The sequence below is a fragment of the Apiospora phragmitis genome, assembly GCF_038363925.1.
Source record: "Apiospora phragmitis strain CBS 135458 chromosome Unknown utg000002l:1.0-5516284.0:1.0-5523493.0, whole genome shotgun sequence".
In the NCBI taxonomy this organism is placed as follows: Eukaryota; Fungi; Ascomycota; class Sordariomycetes; order Amphisphaeriales; family Apiosporaceae; genus Apiospora; species Apiospora phragmitis.
In genome coordinates, this window is record NW_027117400.1 from 4032248 (window position 1) to 4048815 (window position 16568).

Here is a 16568-nt window from a genome sequence, read left to right on the forward strand (position 1 = left end):
CGAACACTAGTTCGAAAAGGGGAAGCGATTAGTACTCTAATCCGAATGAGAGAACCTATGCAGGGGCATATTAGATTTAGTCGGGTACCGGAGCCCCAGTTTAGCCCGTCTGTCTTCTCGCCCGCAAAGGGCACAGGGGGGGGGCGAGAGAGTATTACTACCTCTTACTACTACTGCACAGAAACATCCAACAATCGCCACTACCGTAAAGCTCTGTATCTAATATTTAGACATGATCCCTCCATGAGTTCCTGAAATACTTGAGTATTCATGGTCTAAGGACAACCCTGTCCGAAGCTACTGCTATTTCCTCAGGCACTCCTGTGCATGTACTGTACTTGACACACGACTTTTTCGAAGCATCAAGCAAAAACACAATGGAATGGGTCAGCATTACTAGCTTCATCAAGCGTGTATCGCAAGTAGATAGCTCTTCCATGTAGTGAGGAAGTTGTTAACCTGATGACAATCTCTGTTGTGATACGACTGCGATAACTTGCCCACAATCCTGCCCAGCTCTCACCTTATTGGAGGGGCAGTGGGAAGCTATTTTCAGATGCGTGTACGATGTGATGTGTACTTCTCGGCGCAACAAACCCTTTCTTTTTACAAGGTTTCTCCGATAAACCAGCCCCTTGGCCTGTCTCTTAATGGTGATGCGCCTCCTCCAAAGCCTCATCGCTTGGAGATGACGTGAGGAGATATCCTCAAGAGCCCGAGGCCTCGCCTTCGCCATCACCAGAGTCGGGAGGCTCAGCTGCTGCTTCAGCCCCCGAGGTTCCATTGGCAGCGGCCAGTCGAGCGTCTTCCTTCTTTTGGCGTAGAGCTTCCGTCTCTTGCGCATCTTTTCTAAGCTGAAGGAATCGTCCCCATCATCGTCTTCATCCTCGGACTCGTTGTCCGCATTGAAACGCCAGTTACCACTCTCGAACAGAGCACGGCCAGTGGCCTCCTTGGCAAGTTTGGCCTGCTCTTCAGCTGCCTTCTTGCTGATGCGTTCTTGCTTCCACTTAGCGAAAGACTCGGGTGTGACGGGCGTAAGAGTCCCGGTAAGTTTGTGCCTCTCAGATTCCAAAAACTCCTCAAGAGTCAAAGTCTTGAGAGGAGATTTGTCCAGCAGGGCTTTCTCGGCGGCTCGCTGTTCCTTGGTCTTGAGGATGAACCTAGGTAACATTAGTGTCTGATAGCATGCAGTCCAGCATAAGAATGGAATACTCACCCAGGTGGCAGGGCATGCTTGTACTTGCAGTTATTGCCTCCATTCGGACATACCCAGAACCATCCGTATTTACCGTCTTCGATGGCCTCGATGAAGAATTTGCACACCTTGTCGGTTGTGGTCTGTTGATTGCCCTTCTTAGACAGAACAACACTCCGGAGCTTCTCCTCATCCCAGTCATCGGAAGTTTCTTTCTTCTTCTGCTCTTCCTCTTCCGCCCTACCATCCGTGTACAGATTGATCTTCTCCGTCTTGCGCTCGACCGAGAGGTCGTGGGAGAACTTGCACTTCTTGCCCTTCTCGCAGTCTCCCTTTTTGTAGAAGATGCAGACAACAGTCTTTGGGTCGACGCCGAAAGGAACCTTCTGGATTTGCGCAGGCCTGTTCAGCAGCTCGGCGTTCTCCCGGCGGGCATCCTCGGCGGCCTTCTTCTCACGGGCCTTGGCTTCCTTCTCGGCGACCTTGCGCTTTTCCTCGGCCGTGCCGGTGGCGGTCGCATTAATTTGCTTGATCTGTTTCTGTGCCGCAGAACCCTTCTTGTTTTTCATGCCAAAAGTCTTGTCGGCAATAACCTTCGAAGCCGCGGGCTTCTTGCCTTGGGGTCTTCCTTCTTCTTCGGAGGCATTGTGGCGAGTTGATGGGTGGAAAACTCTGGCCAGATTAGTTGGGAATTCGTTTAAACGGCCGTTTCTTGTGCTAGACAACACGATTCGTCGGCAAAAGTCAACTGACTTCTCTGCAGTTGGTGATCGCTCCAACCTTCGGACCTCTTTGACTATTCAAGTTGGTGGGCGAAGTGGGATAAACGGTGGGGCTATGTCGTATGTCGAATAATCTAGCAGATTGTGGGTCGGTCACTCCAGCCACTTCAGCCACTTGCGAAAGGCTACGTAGCTTGAAGATTGATACAACAACAGCTTCTACCTCTACTACCTCCAATCCAAAAACCTCTCCGAGACAACCACAGTCAAGGCATGCAAGACTCGAGTCGTATTTGGTATGTCACCTTACAAACTGTGCTATTTATTTCTCTGAGCACTGGACTGACGTGACGCACCAGATTGTCTTCCCTTGAGCTTGAGAGATCCAGCTTCCTTATCGATATCGACTACAGCGGACCATAAGACAATCGCAACCATGATCTCCGACGACGACCTGTACCGCCTCGCCATCTTCCTCGGCTCTGTTTCCATGGTTCTCATTGTCGTTTACCATTTCTTCGAGGTCAATTCTGTAGAGGATGACGGACTTGCCGAGAAGGCGGCCAAGGCTCGACCTGCGCAACAGCCTGCCGCAGTCGGAAAGCCAGCGAGTGCTACCAAGTGACGGGAAAGAAGTGGCGCAACGACAACAAATTTTGGTCTCTTCGAGCGGAATTGGAGGGAATCGTTTGCCTGCGATGGGCAGCGGTGGACTGCAACCAACATGAATGCGAAGGACAGGAAAGCCTGCGTACACAAATGCCCGGGTCTATGCGTCAATTGAGGCATGACCCCTCGGAGCGGCGACGCGGAAGGAGGGTTTCCAGTGTGAGCCCTCTGGCGATGCAGGCCTACAGAGCTACAGAGCTACAGAGCAGTGCGAAATCATACTGGGCTACACCTACCTCTGCGGCAGGAAGCAGATTTAATCTCGATATCAACTGATAATCAACGAGCCTTCCACCCGATACCTACCTACATATTCTGTCGCCTCTGAGCCCAAGACCAAATAATGATTGCTTTCTGGGTCCTCGTATTTCCAGGATCAATATCCAACTAATATGCTTACCTATATAGAGCAACACGTATAATTCGTAAGGAGCGTCGATTTAAGGCATACAATTGATATGTAGTCGCAACTTCAATGTTGGGTCTGGAGCTCTCTGATTGGGTGAATCGAATTAGGCTTAGCCTACCTCAGCTCTCGCCCCCTGCAGCAGCAGCATTGATTCCAGTTTCCATCAGACCCAGTTATCTTAGACTGCTTTCGACCAATAAGGCAGCAGCAAACAGTGCGAACAGGCAGCCGGCCAGGCCAAGCCCCCCCCCCCCAGTGTCCAAACCCAATCTTCTCAGTCGCGACCCATCTGCGCCCTCCCATCCAATCTTTCCTCAGCCATCCATCAATATCTGCACCTTCTCCATCTTCATCTCGAAACTCTTCATTGTGTCAACAACAGGAAGATTCGACCTGACCTATTTTCTACTTCCTGTATCCGGCTGCATCCAACTTGTAACGCCTCGCCTACACGCTATCAGTACCTTTCCCGCGCGTGGTCTTACAGCTTTTTTCCTTCCATTCTACTCAATTACTTCTTCCGCTGCCAAACATACATATTCTGCCCAAAGTCATCCTCGACGCGCGGAACTACTCGTATTGCCAATACATCGCCTCTGAAGCATTATTCTGTTTCACTTGCGACTTCACTCGATTCTAATCCTTTAATCGGCACGCGAACTCTTGCGCGCATCTCCGAGCCAACTTGCCAACCACCGAGTCGCAACTTCACACAAGAACGCGTCTCTACCCATTACACCCTCCGTACCAAACACTTGAACGCTTTTCCCTACCAAATCCATCAACATGTCTGGAAAGCTTGATCAGTCTCTCGACGAGATTCTCTCCACTCAGCGCCGCTCTGTTGGCGGTCGCCGTGGAGGAGCTCGCGGAGGACGCCGTTCGGTCGGAAGAGCTGTTGCCACCGTCGCCCCCGTTGGCGGTGTGACCAAGACATCCAAGCAGAAGGGAGCTGCCGCGGCCAAGCAAACACCCGCCAAGGGCGCTTTGGCTGGCGACAGCAAGGTTGTTGTGAGCAACCTGGTAAGTCCATGCAGTCCGTCACTTTTCGCTTCTCATCACTAACAAACCATGTAGCCTAAGGACGTAAACGAGGCACAGATTAAGGTATGTTTCCACTAAGGCTTACCCTGCCGGTGGAATTTCATCGACTATCCATTTTTATCGCGTGCGCGTGTTATCTCGAACCTACGATCTACATTGTCTGACTTGATCCATTCGGTCAAGGGGTGTACGGATGTGGTCGGAGTGGAGCTGTCAGCTGCCCAGTCTCCTTCATGATCAAAATGTGCACGCACCTTGTGTTGCAACACCTTGGATCCGAAGTTGGGCAGGTCCTTGTCAAACAAACACTGTACGCTCTGGCGTCAACCGCAGAAGGCCTGGCAACTCTTCCTTGCGAGTTCCATCAGTGTAGACAAGTCGACTATGGTGCTACTGATGACATGCAACTCCGAGGCCGGAATGGCTCTCTCCAGAGGACAATCATAGTGAAGTCCAAGCACATACAAGTGCTTCCTCCAGCCTGCAACGAGCATAGCAGTGAGCTACAGCAACATACTTGAAGAGACTACCGGTACATCTTCAGTGAAGTATAATGGGATGTAATACTTCCGTCGATTTGGGCAACTGGGGCTACACTTTCTCACGCCGTACTCGGCTTACTGCGCAGTAACAGAGCCCTAAGTGGTTTCTGGTCAACTACACTTCGGTGAAGTTAACATCGGGCGGAAGAAATTATGTCGGTCATCATGTGTCGGACGCAATCTTTGGCGAAACGCCAAGAAAGTGGCTACTGGTAGAGGGATTCTAGTGGGCGCGGGGCTTGAGATGTTTTCCGACTTTCGAATATGCTGGGAGTTGGGACGGCCCACTCGATGCTGTACTAACGCTCACTGCTTGCTCGTTCATGGTACCCGTATGGTGTGCCACCAAAGGTGCTTGGCTCACATACTCTCGCTGGCCGATTAGCGATGCGTGGGCGATATGATACGAGACGCTTACCACCCGTGGATTTATTGATCACTAACATGGCATGCCCTTCGATAGGAGTACTTCATCTCGTCTGTTGGTCACGTCAAGAGAGTTGAGCTCTCATATGGCCCCAACAGCATGAGCCGCGGCATCGCCACCGTCACTTTCGGTTCCGCTGATGGTGCGCAAAGGGCTTTCAAGGCTCTGAACGGCCTTCTGGTGGACAACAGACCCATCAAGATCGAAATCGTCGTCAGCGCTGCTAACGCCGCCATGCTCCCTGCGCCCAAGACGCTCACGGACCGCATTACGCAACCCAAGTCACAGCCCAAGGCCCAGCCCAAGTCAGCCGCCTCTACCAAGAAGGACACGGCAACCAAGGATACTGGATCTGGTGCCGCCGGAGCACGAGGCCGAGGCCGTGGTGCTCGCCGCGTCAAGAGTGCTCGCCCTGCAAAGAAGACGGCTGAGGAGCTTGACTCGGAGATGGCGGACTATTGGGGCTCGGGTAACCCGAACGAAAACGCCAACGGCAGTGCCCCAGCTGCTGGAAACGATGACGCTGCTATGGAAGATGAGATCTCAGTATGTTGTGACACAGTAAGACAAATACCGCCAAATGCTAATATCTATTGAACAGTAAACGGTCTCGTGATGAGCGACCAACTCGGACGAAGTTTTACGAAATTCGTATTGGACGGGAAGACTGCTTGGCCCAAGTGGTGGCCCTAGGATGGGTTGTCAGTTGCTTGCCACGATTGGCACTATGCTGTCTTTGCTTGCGCACAAATTGTCACGTACGAAATGGAAACCGGTTTTGGGGAGAAAGACGGACTGGCATTGCGTTGTTGTATCATTTTTCACGCTGGCTTCATTTGGTAAACCGGTCAGAACAGGGTTTTTTTAGTGGTTATAGCGAATAATGAAGATCGAGCGATAGACCACAATTCTAGCATCCCAGAAAACTTGTCTGTCTCGTGAGTCTGCTTTGTTCTCGCCGTGCTAGACTGTGAATATGTCCGTAATATAATATGTTGACTTTGCCGAAATCTGAAGACAATTTACGTATGCCCATATATACTTCATGTATACGGCGACCCTCCGTGCGGCTGCCATGGCCTGACTATCATTCGAATACTTGTATCAAGCAAACACACACACATCTCCTCGTTGGCCAACTTCAAACCGTTTTTGTTGTGTCATGAGCGAAAGGCGCATCGTCCCCAAAGGATTGGCATAATTAACCAATGATTCCTCCTACATATTCTCCTTAGACGTAACGGCCCCCCATTAGAGTAATGTACGGTAAGCAAGCACCTTGACGACTCCTTTTGGTCGTCATCACCACCATATATCATATGATATACGTCAGCGGGGGGTTGGTTTTGGATTAATCATCTTCGGTGTGAATGAGCTGTGCATAAGACTGTGGTTTTATCAGCCAGGCCAGCCCCCGGCCTATCCCCTCTTCCGTGATACGAGCCTGGCCCCTTTTGAGCCGGCTAAAACGTGTATGGATGTCAGTCGGTCAGGGCTTTTTCTTTTTTTCTTTTTTTTTTTTTTCTTTTTTTCTTTTTTTCTTTTTTTTTGTTACGCGTACCACAAGGGGGAATACAATAGAGGGTGGGATGGGTGGCTTGTCCTCCCTGACTGCTGCTGGGGCAATCTTGAGTACTGCTAAGCCATGATGAACAGGACAGGGTTCGGAGGGGACCCCCGAGCTGGCAGGCATCCACGTGTCGAGTCAGCCTCGTGGAGTTCATTGTTCATCCCTTATCTGCGGACGGAATGTGGGGGTCATGTGGATGTTGATTGTCGGTCGGCGTCGATATCACACACGATATTCGAGGAAGGCTGGCCGCCGTTACGGGCGCCTATTTATGATGTTGCCGTTGTTAGAGACTGGACAGTGTTTATTAATCCTTCTCCGAAGACACCGATGGGTTGTCTGAGATTCGACATACGTACGTACAGGTGTTCCAAGGTTTTGATTCATGGCAACTGCCTTGTTGTCGGAAGTCGAGCGGGTCAGAAACAGCCAGGATATTGTACCTCACCCCACGGCTGGGGCAACACATGGACGCAGAAAAAACTTGGTCGAAGGGGCCAGCCAGCCCCTTGTGTGACGATACATGTAGACTTGGTGATGGCTTCAGGGGCACGGTCAAACCTGTGCGAAGGAGAGGGGGTGAAGCCGGTTTTCAGGGTAAGCATTTACATATGGATGAGGGGGCTGGTCCTGCTGCTGCTAGAACTATACGCGCGTATTTCCAGGCAAGCTCTGCTCTTCTGAATCGCAGGTTCTCTTTTTGTCTTTGGCATACACTGGCTGGGCTAGTTTGAGTGCTCTTTTGTGGGTGGGCAATGGATTGAAAAAGGACGTTGGGTACCATAGCTACCCAACAGCGCCAGACAGAGCATGGGATACACAAACGAATTGTTGCTCGGGAACACCGTGGTCCTCTTTGAGAGCGTGATTTGGACCCGAGACTGTAGCCCCCTTTCACGGTATGTCCAAAGGATGTGGAAGAGTACAATGTAGGGGGGTAGTAGGCTCTGGGTTGAAAGCTGGATGGTTATGCGAGGTAACCAACACCGTGGTTGCTGGCTGCTCTCATAAGCTTGATGCCGGCGTCTGTTATGTCTTTGTGTAAGGAGTAAGAGGCAGAAGGAGAGGTTGATAAGTTCGGTTGAACTCTAGCTCGTACTTTACCCGGCTCCCTCAAAAAAAGTCTTCTTCCCCCGTCTTTGTGATGTGTCATACCGACCCACCTGACGGGACATTTGTATAGGAATATAATACCTCGGTGGTGGAAATGGTGCTCGGGCAAGGAAAATCTCAGTGATGATGCGTGTATGTGGAACCCGATATTTACCAGTACATACTTGGTTCTTCCCTTGCAGATTCACTTCGTTGCGATTCGGTGAGGTTGGATGCATGAAGCAGAGGAGTTCGCCGAAGAATGCGCTGGCAGCTTCAGCAGCCAGGGGCTGGTCGAAAGAGAAGGGGGCCCAGACTCGCTCTGCATCTGTAGATCGGTAATCAGGAGAGAATTCTCCGACATATGCACTCACCGGCCTGACTATACATATCTTCAGCGGTTGCTGCGGCCACTTTCCTGGACCACCCTTCCGTCTGCAGCTGGTCTTCTGGTCAGGCGATGGTGATGTTAGAGTGACGAGCAAGACCCAGCCAGCTCCAGTTCATCGTACTTTAAGTAGTTAAGGCTTCCAGGGGTCTCGGTCGGGCTTACTTGAAGCTGGGTATCTCAAAATAATACAGAAGCCCAGCCGAGCCCTGAGCAAGAGCCATGTTTCCTCAGACATGTTAATGTCATTCACGCAGATCTCAAAGGGGTGTTGTTCATCTATACTGGCCGATGGCACCTTTCATAGAGAACAGTGAAGACATCTCGAAACAGAACGGTCTACGACCCGCCAAGGCCTCGCAATATTGCACTACTGCATCAGATGAGAGTTACAAAACGAGGCGGGCTCGATGATGACTTGTGATGACGGGAGACCTGCAGGTACTCTCTGTCTTAACATATTGGTGCTTCAAGGGCAAACCGTTGCCCCTGGTTCATTCAAAGGAACCGGGCCAGATCGGCGTCGTCTCACTCGCCTGTATTATATCACATATTCATTTTGGTGAATGGAAGGCAGGTTTTGGCCTCACCTCATAGGGGTTTCAGTGCCAGTGGGTCTCCCCAGCACCGTCAACAGCGGGAGCTAGTAAGTAGTAAGTGCGTCGAACCCCGGAACCAGGGAAACAGTAATCTGGGTAGGATAGGCAAGCTTAGGCAAGCCTGTCATGCCCTGCAGCAGGGAAAGAAGGCACAGCCGACCCTGCGGCGGAAGGAAGACCGCCACGAATCACAGCGGGGAGCAGTTCCAATTGGGCCCGGTTTTGCCTGCCTGTCCGGACCACCTCATACGACCGCATATCTTGGCGAAGACGCGAATAGTCGGACACCTAAGCCTTTCGTAGGCGATCACCAGGTGGTAACCTGTATGACTCGGACTGGGTTGACCATTCTGGAAGAATGGCGCGTGTTTTGACAGCAGGCTGTGGAACTTTTGGCTCTTGCTGTGAGGAGTAACCGGAAAACTCCAGGGGTCAGGGGTCGAGGTTATGGATATACCAGTACCTACTGGGAGGACTAGGACTGTATGTCTGCCATTATCTGCACAACCAATGGTACAACCTGCCAGCCTCCATCTTTCACTTTGAAGGGCGGAAGCCGTATCATCAGCGTACAGGGTGAAGATTCCCATCAGTATCCAATGCACTGTGTATGCAGTCAGCCACAACCCCACCAGGGTGGAACGCCTCCGAATATATCGGGATGCCACCTTGATGCGATCGTTCGGATAGCTACCGCAGGCATGGCAGGTATACATAGAACAGCAACTGTTACATGCTTCCAGACTCACCAGAAGTAGAGGATGCATATGCCAGGCCCCAGATGGGCTGCCATCTCCTGCCTTGGAAGCATGGTGGCTGACGGGGGGTTGCATCAGCTAAAACAAAGCGCATCTTTGACAGCTGCCGCTCCACAAACGGATAGGAAGACCGCAGCTTATCCCCCAATTGACGTGAAACCCGAACCAGGGCGCCTGGGCATGGGCTTCCCAGATCCAAGACCGAGGATTAAAGAAAAGCAACGAAAGGAAGATAGATATACTGGGACCTGCAAATACGGAGGATCGGCGAGGACATGGTGATGGTTGCTACAGGTGTACCGACCTTGCATATTGCGGTAGACGCAATAGAGCAATAGTAGAACGGGGCCCCGGTTCCGAGCCTATAACCTACATACCTAGGTTATATTATGCGCCATAAGCGTTGCAACAGCTGGGAACGGGTCAAGACAGCCATTGAGCGGGAGGCATGACAGCGGAATTCCCCATTCGAGCAAGCCATACCGATTGCCAATGGCACTCGCCGCAGCCTTCACGGAGCTAGCGTAGCTGCAGGATAGGCGATAGTGGTTCAATCAAAGGCTAGGGCTACCGTGCAAGTGCGTGGTATGCACGGGACCCACGAAACCGTTATCCGTTAATTCCTGATGGTGTTGAGCTCAGCACTCAGGATGCAGGGCATGACGGGCGGAAGGGCGGCCGTTAATCTATCATCTCCGGAAACGTTCGATGGTACCGTCGCATGCACCCATACCCTGGCATTGGTGGGCGGGTGGTACATCCGGAGGGATTTCGTTGGGCGAACCAGCTGTAACGGCCCAGCAGCCGGGTCGGTACAAAATGTGATAGATCAGAGGATTTAGCATTATAAGAGGAGGAGACCTGCTCGGGATTTGTAGCCGAGCCGTCGCCCGGTAGGATCATAACCACATCAGCATTCCATCAGCCAAGGGGAGAGGCCAATGGCACTTGAATGTTGTTCTTAGGTGTGACCTAGAGGTATAGGATGGAGAGAAAGAAGCCCACGACAAATCATGCAATGCTCAGTTACACTCAACCACAACGACTCGGTGAGCTGTACTCCGTATAGAGGTAAGTAGGAATTGATGGGCATGGATGGGCATGGAGTGTAGGATTCGATACTTGCCGAGTCAGCCTCCATGCCAAAAGAAAAAGACCGGGGGTGCAAACGCGGTGGAACAAGCTTAACGGCCAGAGAGAAGAGGCGGCTATTGGTGGTGCTGCCGATCCCTCCCCACTCTTCGACATGCAATATGATGCTCCAGGTTGGCCATTGGCAATAAAAAAAGCCCGGACAAAGGCTGGGAGTCTGGGACACCACTCAAGCGGCCCACGATCAATTTGGATCTGGCAATTGGAAGAAAGAACCCACGACCGACTGCCACTGCGCCTGCGCCTGCCTGCCTTGAGTAGGTACATAACTACATACATACTTTTCAACTTATTAGGTAGCTACTAGGCTACCTGCCTCCTTCCCTACTTTACAATTCATTGCCTCTTCTTTTCATTCCAACTCGAGATATCTGCATCAAGAGACAGTCCGGTCGTATCTGACCGGTCGTTCATGGATGATTAATCGACTTATACTTGTGTTTGCTTCTAGCCTCTAGCCTCTAGCTTCGAGCTTCTAGCTTTAAGTAGCATCCAACTCGTTTCTGATATCCTTCAATCCCCCCAATACCATACCATACCTACCCTACTTACATAATAATACCCCAAGTAACCCAAGAGGTAGAACACCTGCTCTGCTCCCCAAGACTTATAAAAGCCCATCGTCCACTCTCCAATGGCGACAAGCCACTATTACGGGGGAGGTCCTTTTCACCAAACATACCATCCTCATAGCCACCTTCACAGCACCACCATGAGCAACACCGACTATCGGCATGCTGCTGCTGCCCAGTACCCTTACCAGCAATCCATCTCCGCCGACGGCTTCACTCCCGAGATGCGGGATCGACAGGCGCGGGGCAAGGACCCCTACCATGATTCGGGGGATGACTCCGAGGGAGCGAGCGGCGATTGGGGTGGCCGGAACCGAGGCTCCAGGTATGTATGACTTTCTTCGTCCTACTCAACTTACCGATGTGCCAACTTGATGCAATTTGCATGTGTGCGTATAAGAAGGGTAAAGGAGCAAAATTGGCTGACTTCCAACGTGTTCTTCCTTCAGGGACGACTCCTACGCCTATACGGAGCAACGTCGGCATGCTGCTCAAATCCTGGACAACCCAGAGTTGCTCATGACCAATGCCCAGCGCGAGGGCGATGTAAGTTCTGGACCCCGTTCTCTGAGTCTTGACCCCCACGCCCCCAAGCCACAACCCCAGCAGTGGCGGCAATGGTCCGAGAAACTCCCCCTGCTGCCTGCCAGACTGCAAAGCGTTCATCCAGTCTGGCCTGGGAAATAGTTACACACGAGATGGCAAGGCCAAATTTCATCCTGTGATGTTACACTGTGCAAGTCATAACCGGGAAGTAGTACTTCTTGCCTTGGAGCCTACAAGGATAGATTCCAAAACTAGCAATCCGCCTCGGCCCCTTCCACCTACCTGCTGTCCTGTCCTTGGGGTCCTGCCAAGAAGGATGTTACAATTCTTGCGATTGTTTTCTATACCACAGCCCTAAAGCTCTATGCACATCATTCTTGTTCACCCCTGCTTACCAAATAACCATCGACAGAGTATACCAGCTACGCGTCTGCGCTACACGCGCATGCTGTGTGGCGTAGTGGAGGACGCTGCACCTTCGACGTCCTCGAAGCAGTCGGGGGATAAGAAGAAAAAGTCCAAGTCGTCTCGCCACAGCAGTAGCAGCGGGCAGAAGAGCTCAAGCAGTACCCCTAAGAAGCGCAGTAGTCACAGTGACCGCTCCTCTAGAACCCATTAAGCTACCCATCTAGAGGACAGCAATGAGCTGGGGTCTGGGGTGAAAGAGGGAGGTGATCCGCAGAGCAGCAGCACTCGATCGGATCCCATCTGCGCCAACAGAACCAGCCGGGGCTGAGCAGCGAACAAGGTTCGCCCCTTCAAAGCGTTCGACGGGCAAGAGCAACGCTGCAGCTTAAGCAAGGGTTGATTCGACGCTACCGCCCGGAGCGTGGTGGCCTTGCTTTTTCCAATCTTCGGAAACGGAAAATCCTGGTCAGTTGCATTAACGGGGCTTAAAAAAATGGTCGTTGGAAGAAACGAAGTTACGGAATAATGGGTATGACATTTCCTTTGGCGGGGGATCGAGGTATATCTTGATGTGATAATGATGACAGCTTTCCATGTTGGGTATGTGGGCATATTGGTATGCTGCGCAGGCGTTCTTGAACTGGTTGTTTCATCCTAATCCCCGGGGTGTCGGCTATTCTATGCTTCTGTCAATGGCGATGGTGGAAATATTCTATGCTTCTGTCAATGGCGATGGTGGAAAAGATTGTCTTCTATGGGGTTTCCCGTCTTTAAACCGCGAGGTGATTTAACCCCTTTTGAAGAAGCCGGGAGGTCTACTTTTTTTCTACCAATCTAGCACCCTATAATTTGGCAAAAGCTCCCCCCCGCCCCTTCCCCCTTTCTCGTTGCTTTTCTTCTTCCAGGTCGGATTGTCAAGTCGCGCATGCTCTGCTGAAGCAGTGTGCTACTGGTATGACGCTTTCACTCAAATATAGACACGGTCAATACAGAATAAACTCTGATCATGTATCGTTAAGCTTATTTATATATGCAAGGAGAGCTATGAAACTTGACAAGGGAGTCCCGACGCCATAAGTGTATGTGCGGTTTGCTGCCGTTATGCTGTATCCTGTGGAAAGTAGCCGCCCAATAATCATTCAGTTGGCCGGCCTGCCTGCTTCTTCCACCTTTTGCTTTTCTACAGTACTTGTCTCGGTCTTGAAGGCGAGGATCGGGGAGGTAAAACAATAATATGTAGAGACGAGCGAGCGGGCTCGATGGAGAATAACAGGGTCGATCCCCAGGAGGGGTTCGTAGGTATATATAAAAGACTCCTAAAACTCCTGCCAATGAGATATACGATAAACGATAATGACGATGATAGGGGTGTTCATGTCGTCGCATTTCTAGGGGGGATCTGTCCCCCAGACTAAACCAGCCGATAATCCTTGATTTCGACCAAAAGAAATGTCGACCAAGTGATAAAAAATTCATCTCCTCGATAGCGCCGTTGCCCAAAAAACCCCGCTCGAATGCCTGTAATGTCTCCAGGGGCTACCAGATTCCAGCCCAGTGTTCACCCTCTCGAATCTTATTTTATGCAACGCGATGCGGCTCGCTACAAAACAGCACATGCATACAATAAACACGAACAGTGACTATGCATACCGCGTGCTCGCTACACGCCTCATATCGCCACCGTATTGCTGTTGCTGTTGGTACGGCGACCATCCTGGTTGTTGACCGTAAGCCGGCGGTGGACGTGCTACATTCGCAGCCTGCCATGCGCCGCCGCCTTGCCAGCTGGAGTTCGGTTGTGTTGGCTTCATCGCGCGCCTTGGCCGTCGTCGGCGGCAACAGCTACAGAGACAGCTCAGGAGTGCAATCAGTATCAGCCCGCCAACCACCGCAACTACCGGGATGAAGATTTGCTTGTTGTCGTTGATCCAGGCTTGAGCTTGATTGATGAAGTTGGATCCCTGACACTGTCCGTTGTTGCATTTACCACCGCCATCACAAGGAGTACCATCCAGGAAATATTGCTTCAGTGTGTAGCAAGCGTTTGGGCCCAATTGCGCCGATGCGCAGGACAAGGTACAGCCGCCTGAGCCGCACGACTTGGTGCTGTTATCCCCATTAAGGTTGCTAACGATGGTTTTGCACTGGAGGTCACGAGACGTACACTGGCCAGAAGCACAGGTAAGCCCTGCGCCGTCGGAACCACACTTCTGGCCGTCCTCAGCCTTGACATCTTTCGGACATGTCGGTGCTGTGCCGCTGCAGGTTTCTGCAGGATCACAAGATCCGGTGCTCGCTCTGCAGACTGTCCCGCCAGATGCGAACTGACACTGCTGTGTGCAGCAGTCCTCGTTCGAAGGGTCGCAAACCGAGTTCCCCTTGAACTTGCACGTCTTGGCATCACAGCAGCTGTTACTACCGCAGCCCTGCACGCCGCCGCAGTCGCAGTCTTCGCCCGCCTCAACGATGCCGTTGCCGCACTGTTGACCTGTTATTGTCACAACATCCTTATTGTTGCTCAAACAAGACGACTTGACGCTGTTGCGGTTCATCGCTGAGCATATATTGCCTATACTGCAGGCCGAGAAACGATCGATGCCGTTGCCAGTCGAGGGATTCATGATGAATTGCTGGTTCGCATCACATGTGCCTGAGCTAAGTGGGCAACACTGATTCTGGGTCACGGTCCCGTCGGCACAGGTCTGGCTCATACAGTCATGGACAGCCCCAAAAGTATGACCACTCTCATGGGCAAATACTTGCCACTCGGTATCGGTGCGGACAACAACATTGGCACCAGCAGTCGTCTCATTTCCTTCACCGGAAGGACTGGCGCCCTCGGCACAAAGCTGACCGAGCCAAGCTAGGCCGACCGCAGCACCCGTGTTGCACGTACTTAACAGTGTCCAATACGCATTGCGGTCTTTGGACTGGCCCCTCCAAGCCGAAAACAGATTCAGACGGTCCGTGATGCTCGTATCAGGCCCGCAAGGCTTATTCCAGAGTGCAGTAGAAGGGGGCGTACCAGGGCAGTTAGCATCCATGACAGTCAGGTTCTGAATGCCAATGGAGATGTTGAAGGTGCTTTCATATACCTGCGATGCGGCGCTGACTTGTTGGATGATGTGGGCCTTTACGGCCGAGGTAGAATTGAACTGGCCGGTGTATGTGCAGTCGGTGGCGATTCCAACGAGGGCGACCTTCCGCGTATTAGGGCAACCCGCGGTCGAGCCGATAGTGCTGGCAAGGTTGACACCAGCGCCATTGCCGCCCTTGTATCCATCAATGCCGCCGTCACGAGCGAAGAGGCGAGCTGAGTCGACAAGTGAAGTATCGCGGCGCTCGAGACCGGTAAAGATAGGATGAGTGTTCTCGTTGTTGAACTCCAGGCTATCCGATGAGCAAGAAGGAGCACGAAGACTGCGCTTCAGCTCGCCTGGCAAGTCCTCCGCAAAAGGGTCAAGCTTGACATCGGAATCCCTCCAAACAATCATGTACTCGTCCTCGGCGAAGTCGACAACAGGATCCTCGTGGTGCTGAGTTTTCCGGTAGTTTGTGCTGGTGTGTACATGATGGTTATCGCCACTCACACGGAAAGCGCCCTCGAATATAGGTTTCGGTCCGTCACGATGTACTGTAATGCGGGCCCAGCCTTCATTGATCCATTCCTTGTGGCCTGGGTGCTGGACGTAAGCGTGGCCCTTGAAGACGCGGTGGTCGGAACGCGAGAGGGACTCTTCGTGCTGTATGGAGCCATCCGGAGCCAGATACTGCACCGAGGCGGTGTCGGATATTACGTCGTGATTAGGTTCTAATGTCAAACGAATCTTGTCGCTCTTATCGTGTAATAGGAAGGTGAGCTCAAAGGACGAGTGTGCATAGACGCGGTGCGACGGCGTGTGCAACGTGGGATCATCCAGTCGACTTAGATAATTCAACGCATTTCGTTTCGTCGAGTGCGCCTCGGAGGAGGGTGCCAAAGCTAAAAGGAAGGCGACGGCCATGCTGAGAATGCCGCGCATGCTGAAAAGAGGCGAGTCCCTTTGTTGGGGGACGGGTTTCAGTGCTCAAACTCCCATCCAAAGTCGGTCCTATTGGGAGTATGTAAAGCGGTGTGTTCAATATCCCGATATCAAATAGTACGATCAAACAGTGGCTGGATTCGTTTTGTGTCGCCGAGATGGATTGAATCGGTCAATGGAGATGATCGGGCGATTGATTGAATCTGACCTGGGCGGATTGTGGGAGATGGACCGAAGCGACCAGTGAGACGAGCGACGCTGCACGCCGTGGTGGATTGGAAGAGGCTCGGCAGTGTTCTCGGGGGCTTAGATTCGTAACCACCCGTGGACCCTGCTTAGCCAGTAGAGAGAGTAGTAAAGCAAGGAGAAGAGAGTGAGGAAGTGTATGGTGGCGAAGAGTATGTTGTCGACAAAACGAATGAAGAGAGAAGGATGTAAGCGAGGAAAGAG

General features: G+C 51.9%; 5 protein-coding genes across 5 annotated transcripts; 3 read left to right on the forward strand and 2 right to left on the reverse strand.

Annotated features, from left to right (window-relative positions):
• Nucleotides 1-454: 454 nt before the first annotated feature.
• On the reverse strand, nt 455-1767 carry PG994_002030 (uncharacterized protein; the record flags this gene model as incomplete). The annotated part of the gene is made up of 2 exons (XM_066853439.1): nt 455-1163; nt 1220-1767. The coding sequence occupies 2 exons, from the start codon at nt 1765-1767 to the stop codon at nt 455-457; spliced, it is 1257 nt and encodes a 418-aa protein (XP_066721580.1).
• A 589-nt stretch (nt 1768-2356) lies between these two features.
• Nucleotides 2357-2545, forward strand: PG994_002031 (uncharacterized protein; the record flags this gene model as incomplete). Its single annotated transcript, XM_066853440.1, has 1 exon — nt 2357-2545. One exon carries the CDS (start codon nt 2357-2359, stop codon nt 2543-2545), a length of 189 nt encoding a protein of 62 aa, XP_066721581.1.
• A 1239-nt stretch (nt 2546-3784) lies between these two features.
• On the forward strand, nt 3785-5608 carry PG994_002032 (RNA recognition domain-containing protein; the record flags this gene model as incomplete). The annotated part of the gene is made up of 3 exons (XM_066853441.1): nt 3785-4021; nt 4076-4105; nt 5048-5608. 3 exons carry the CDS (start codon nt 3785-3787, stop codon nt 5606-5608), a joined length of 828 nt encoding a protein of 275 aa, XP_066721582.1.
• A 5674-nt stretch (nt 5609-11282) lies between these two features.
• On the forward strand, nt 11283-12307 carry PG994_002033 (uncharacterized protein; the record flags this gene model as incomplete). The annotated part of the gene is made up of 3 exons (XM_066853442.1): nt 11283-11467; nt 11592-11688; nt 12101-12307. 3 exons carry the CDS (start codon nt 11283-11285, stop codon nt 12305-12307), a joined length of 489 nt encoding a protein of 162 aa, XP_066721583.1.
• Nucleotides 12308-13736: 1429 nt separating this feature from the next.
• Nucleotides 13737-16118, reverse strand: PG994_002034 (disintegrin; the record flags this gene model as incomplete). The annotated part of the gene is made up of 1 exon (XM_066853443.1): nt 13737-16118. One exon carries the CDS (start codon nt 16116-16118, stop codon nt 13737-13739), a length of 2382 nt encoding a protein of 793 aa, XP_066721584.1.
• Between the last annotated feature and the right edge of the window lie 450 nt (nt 16119-16568).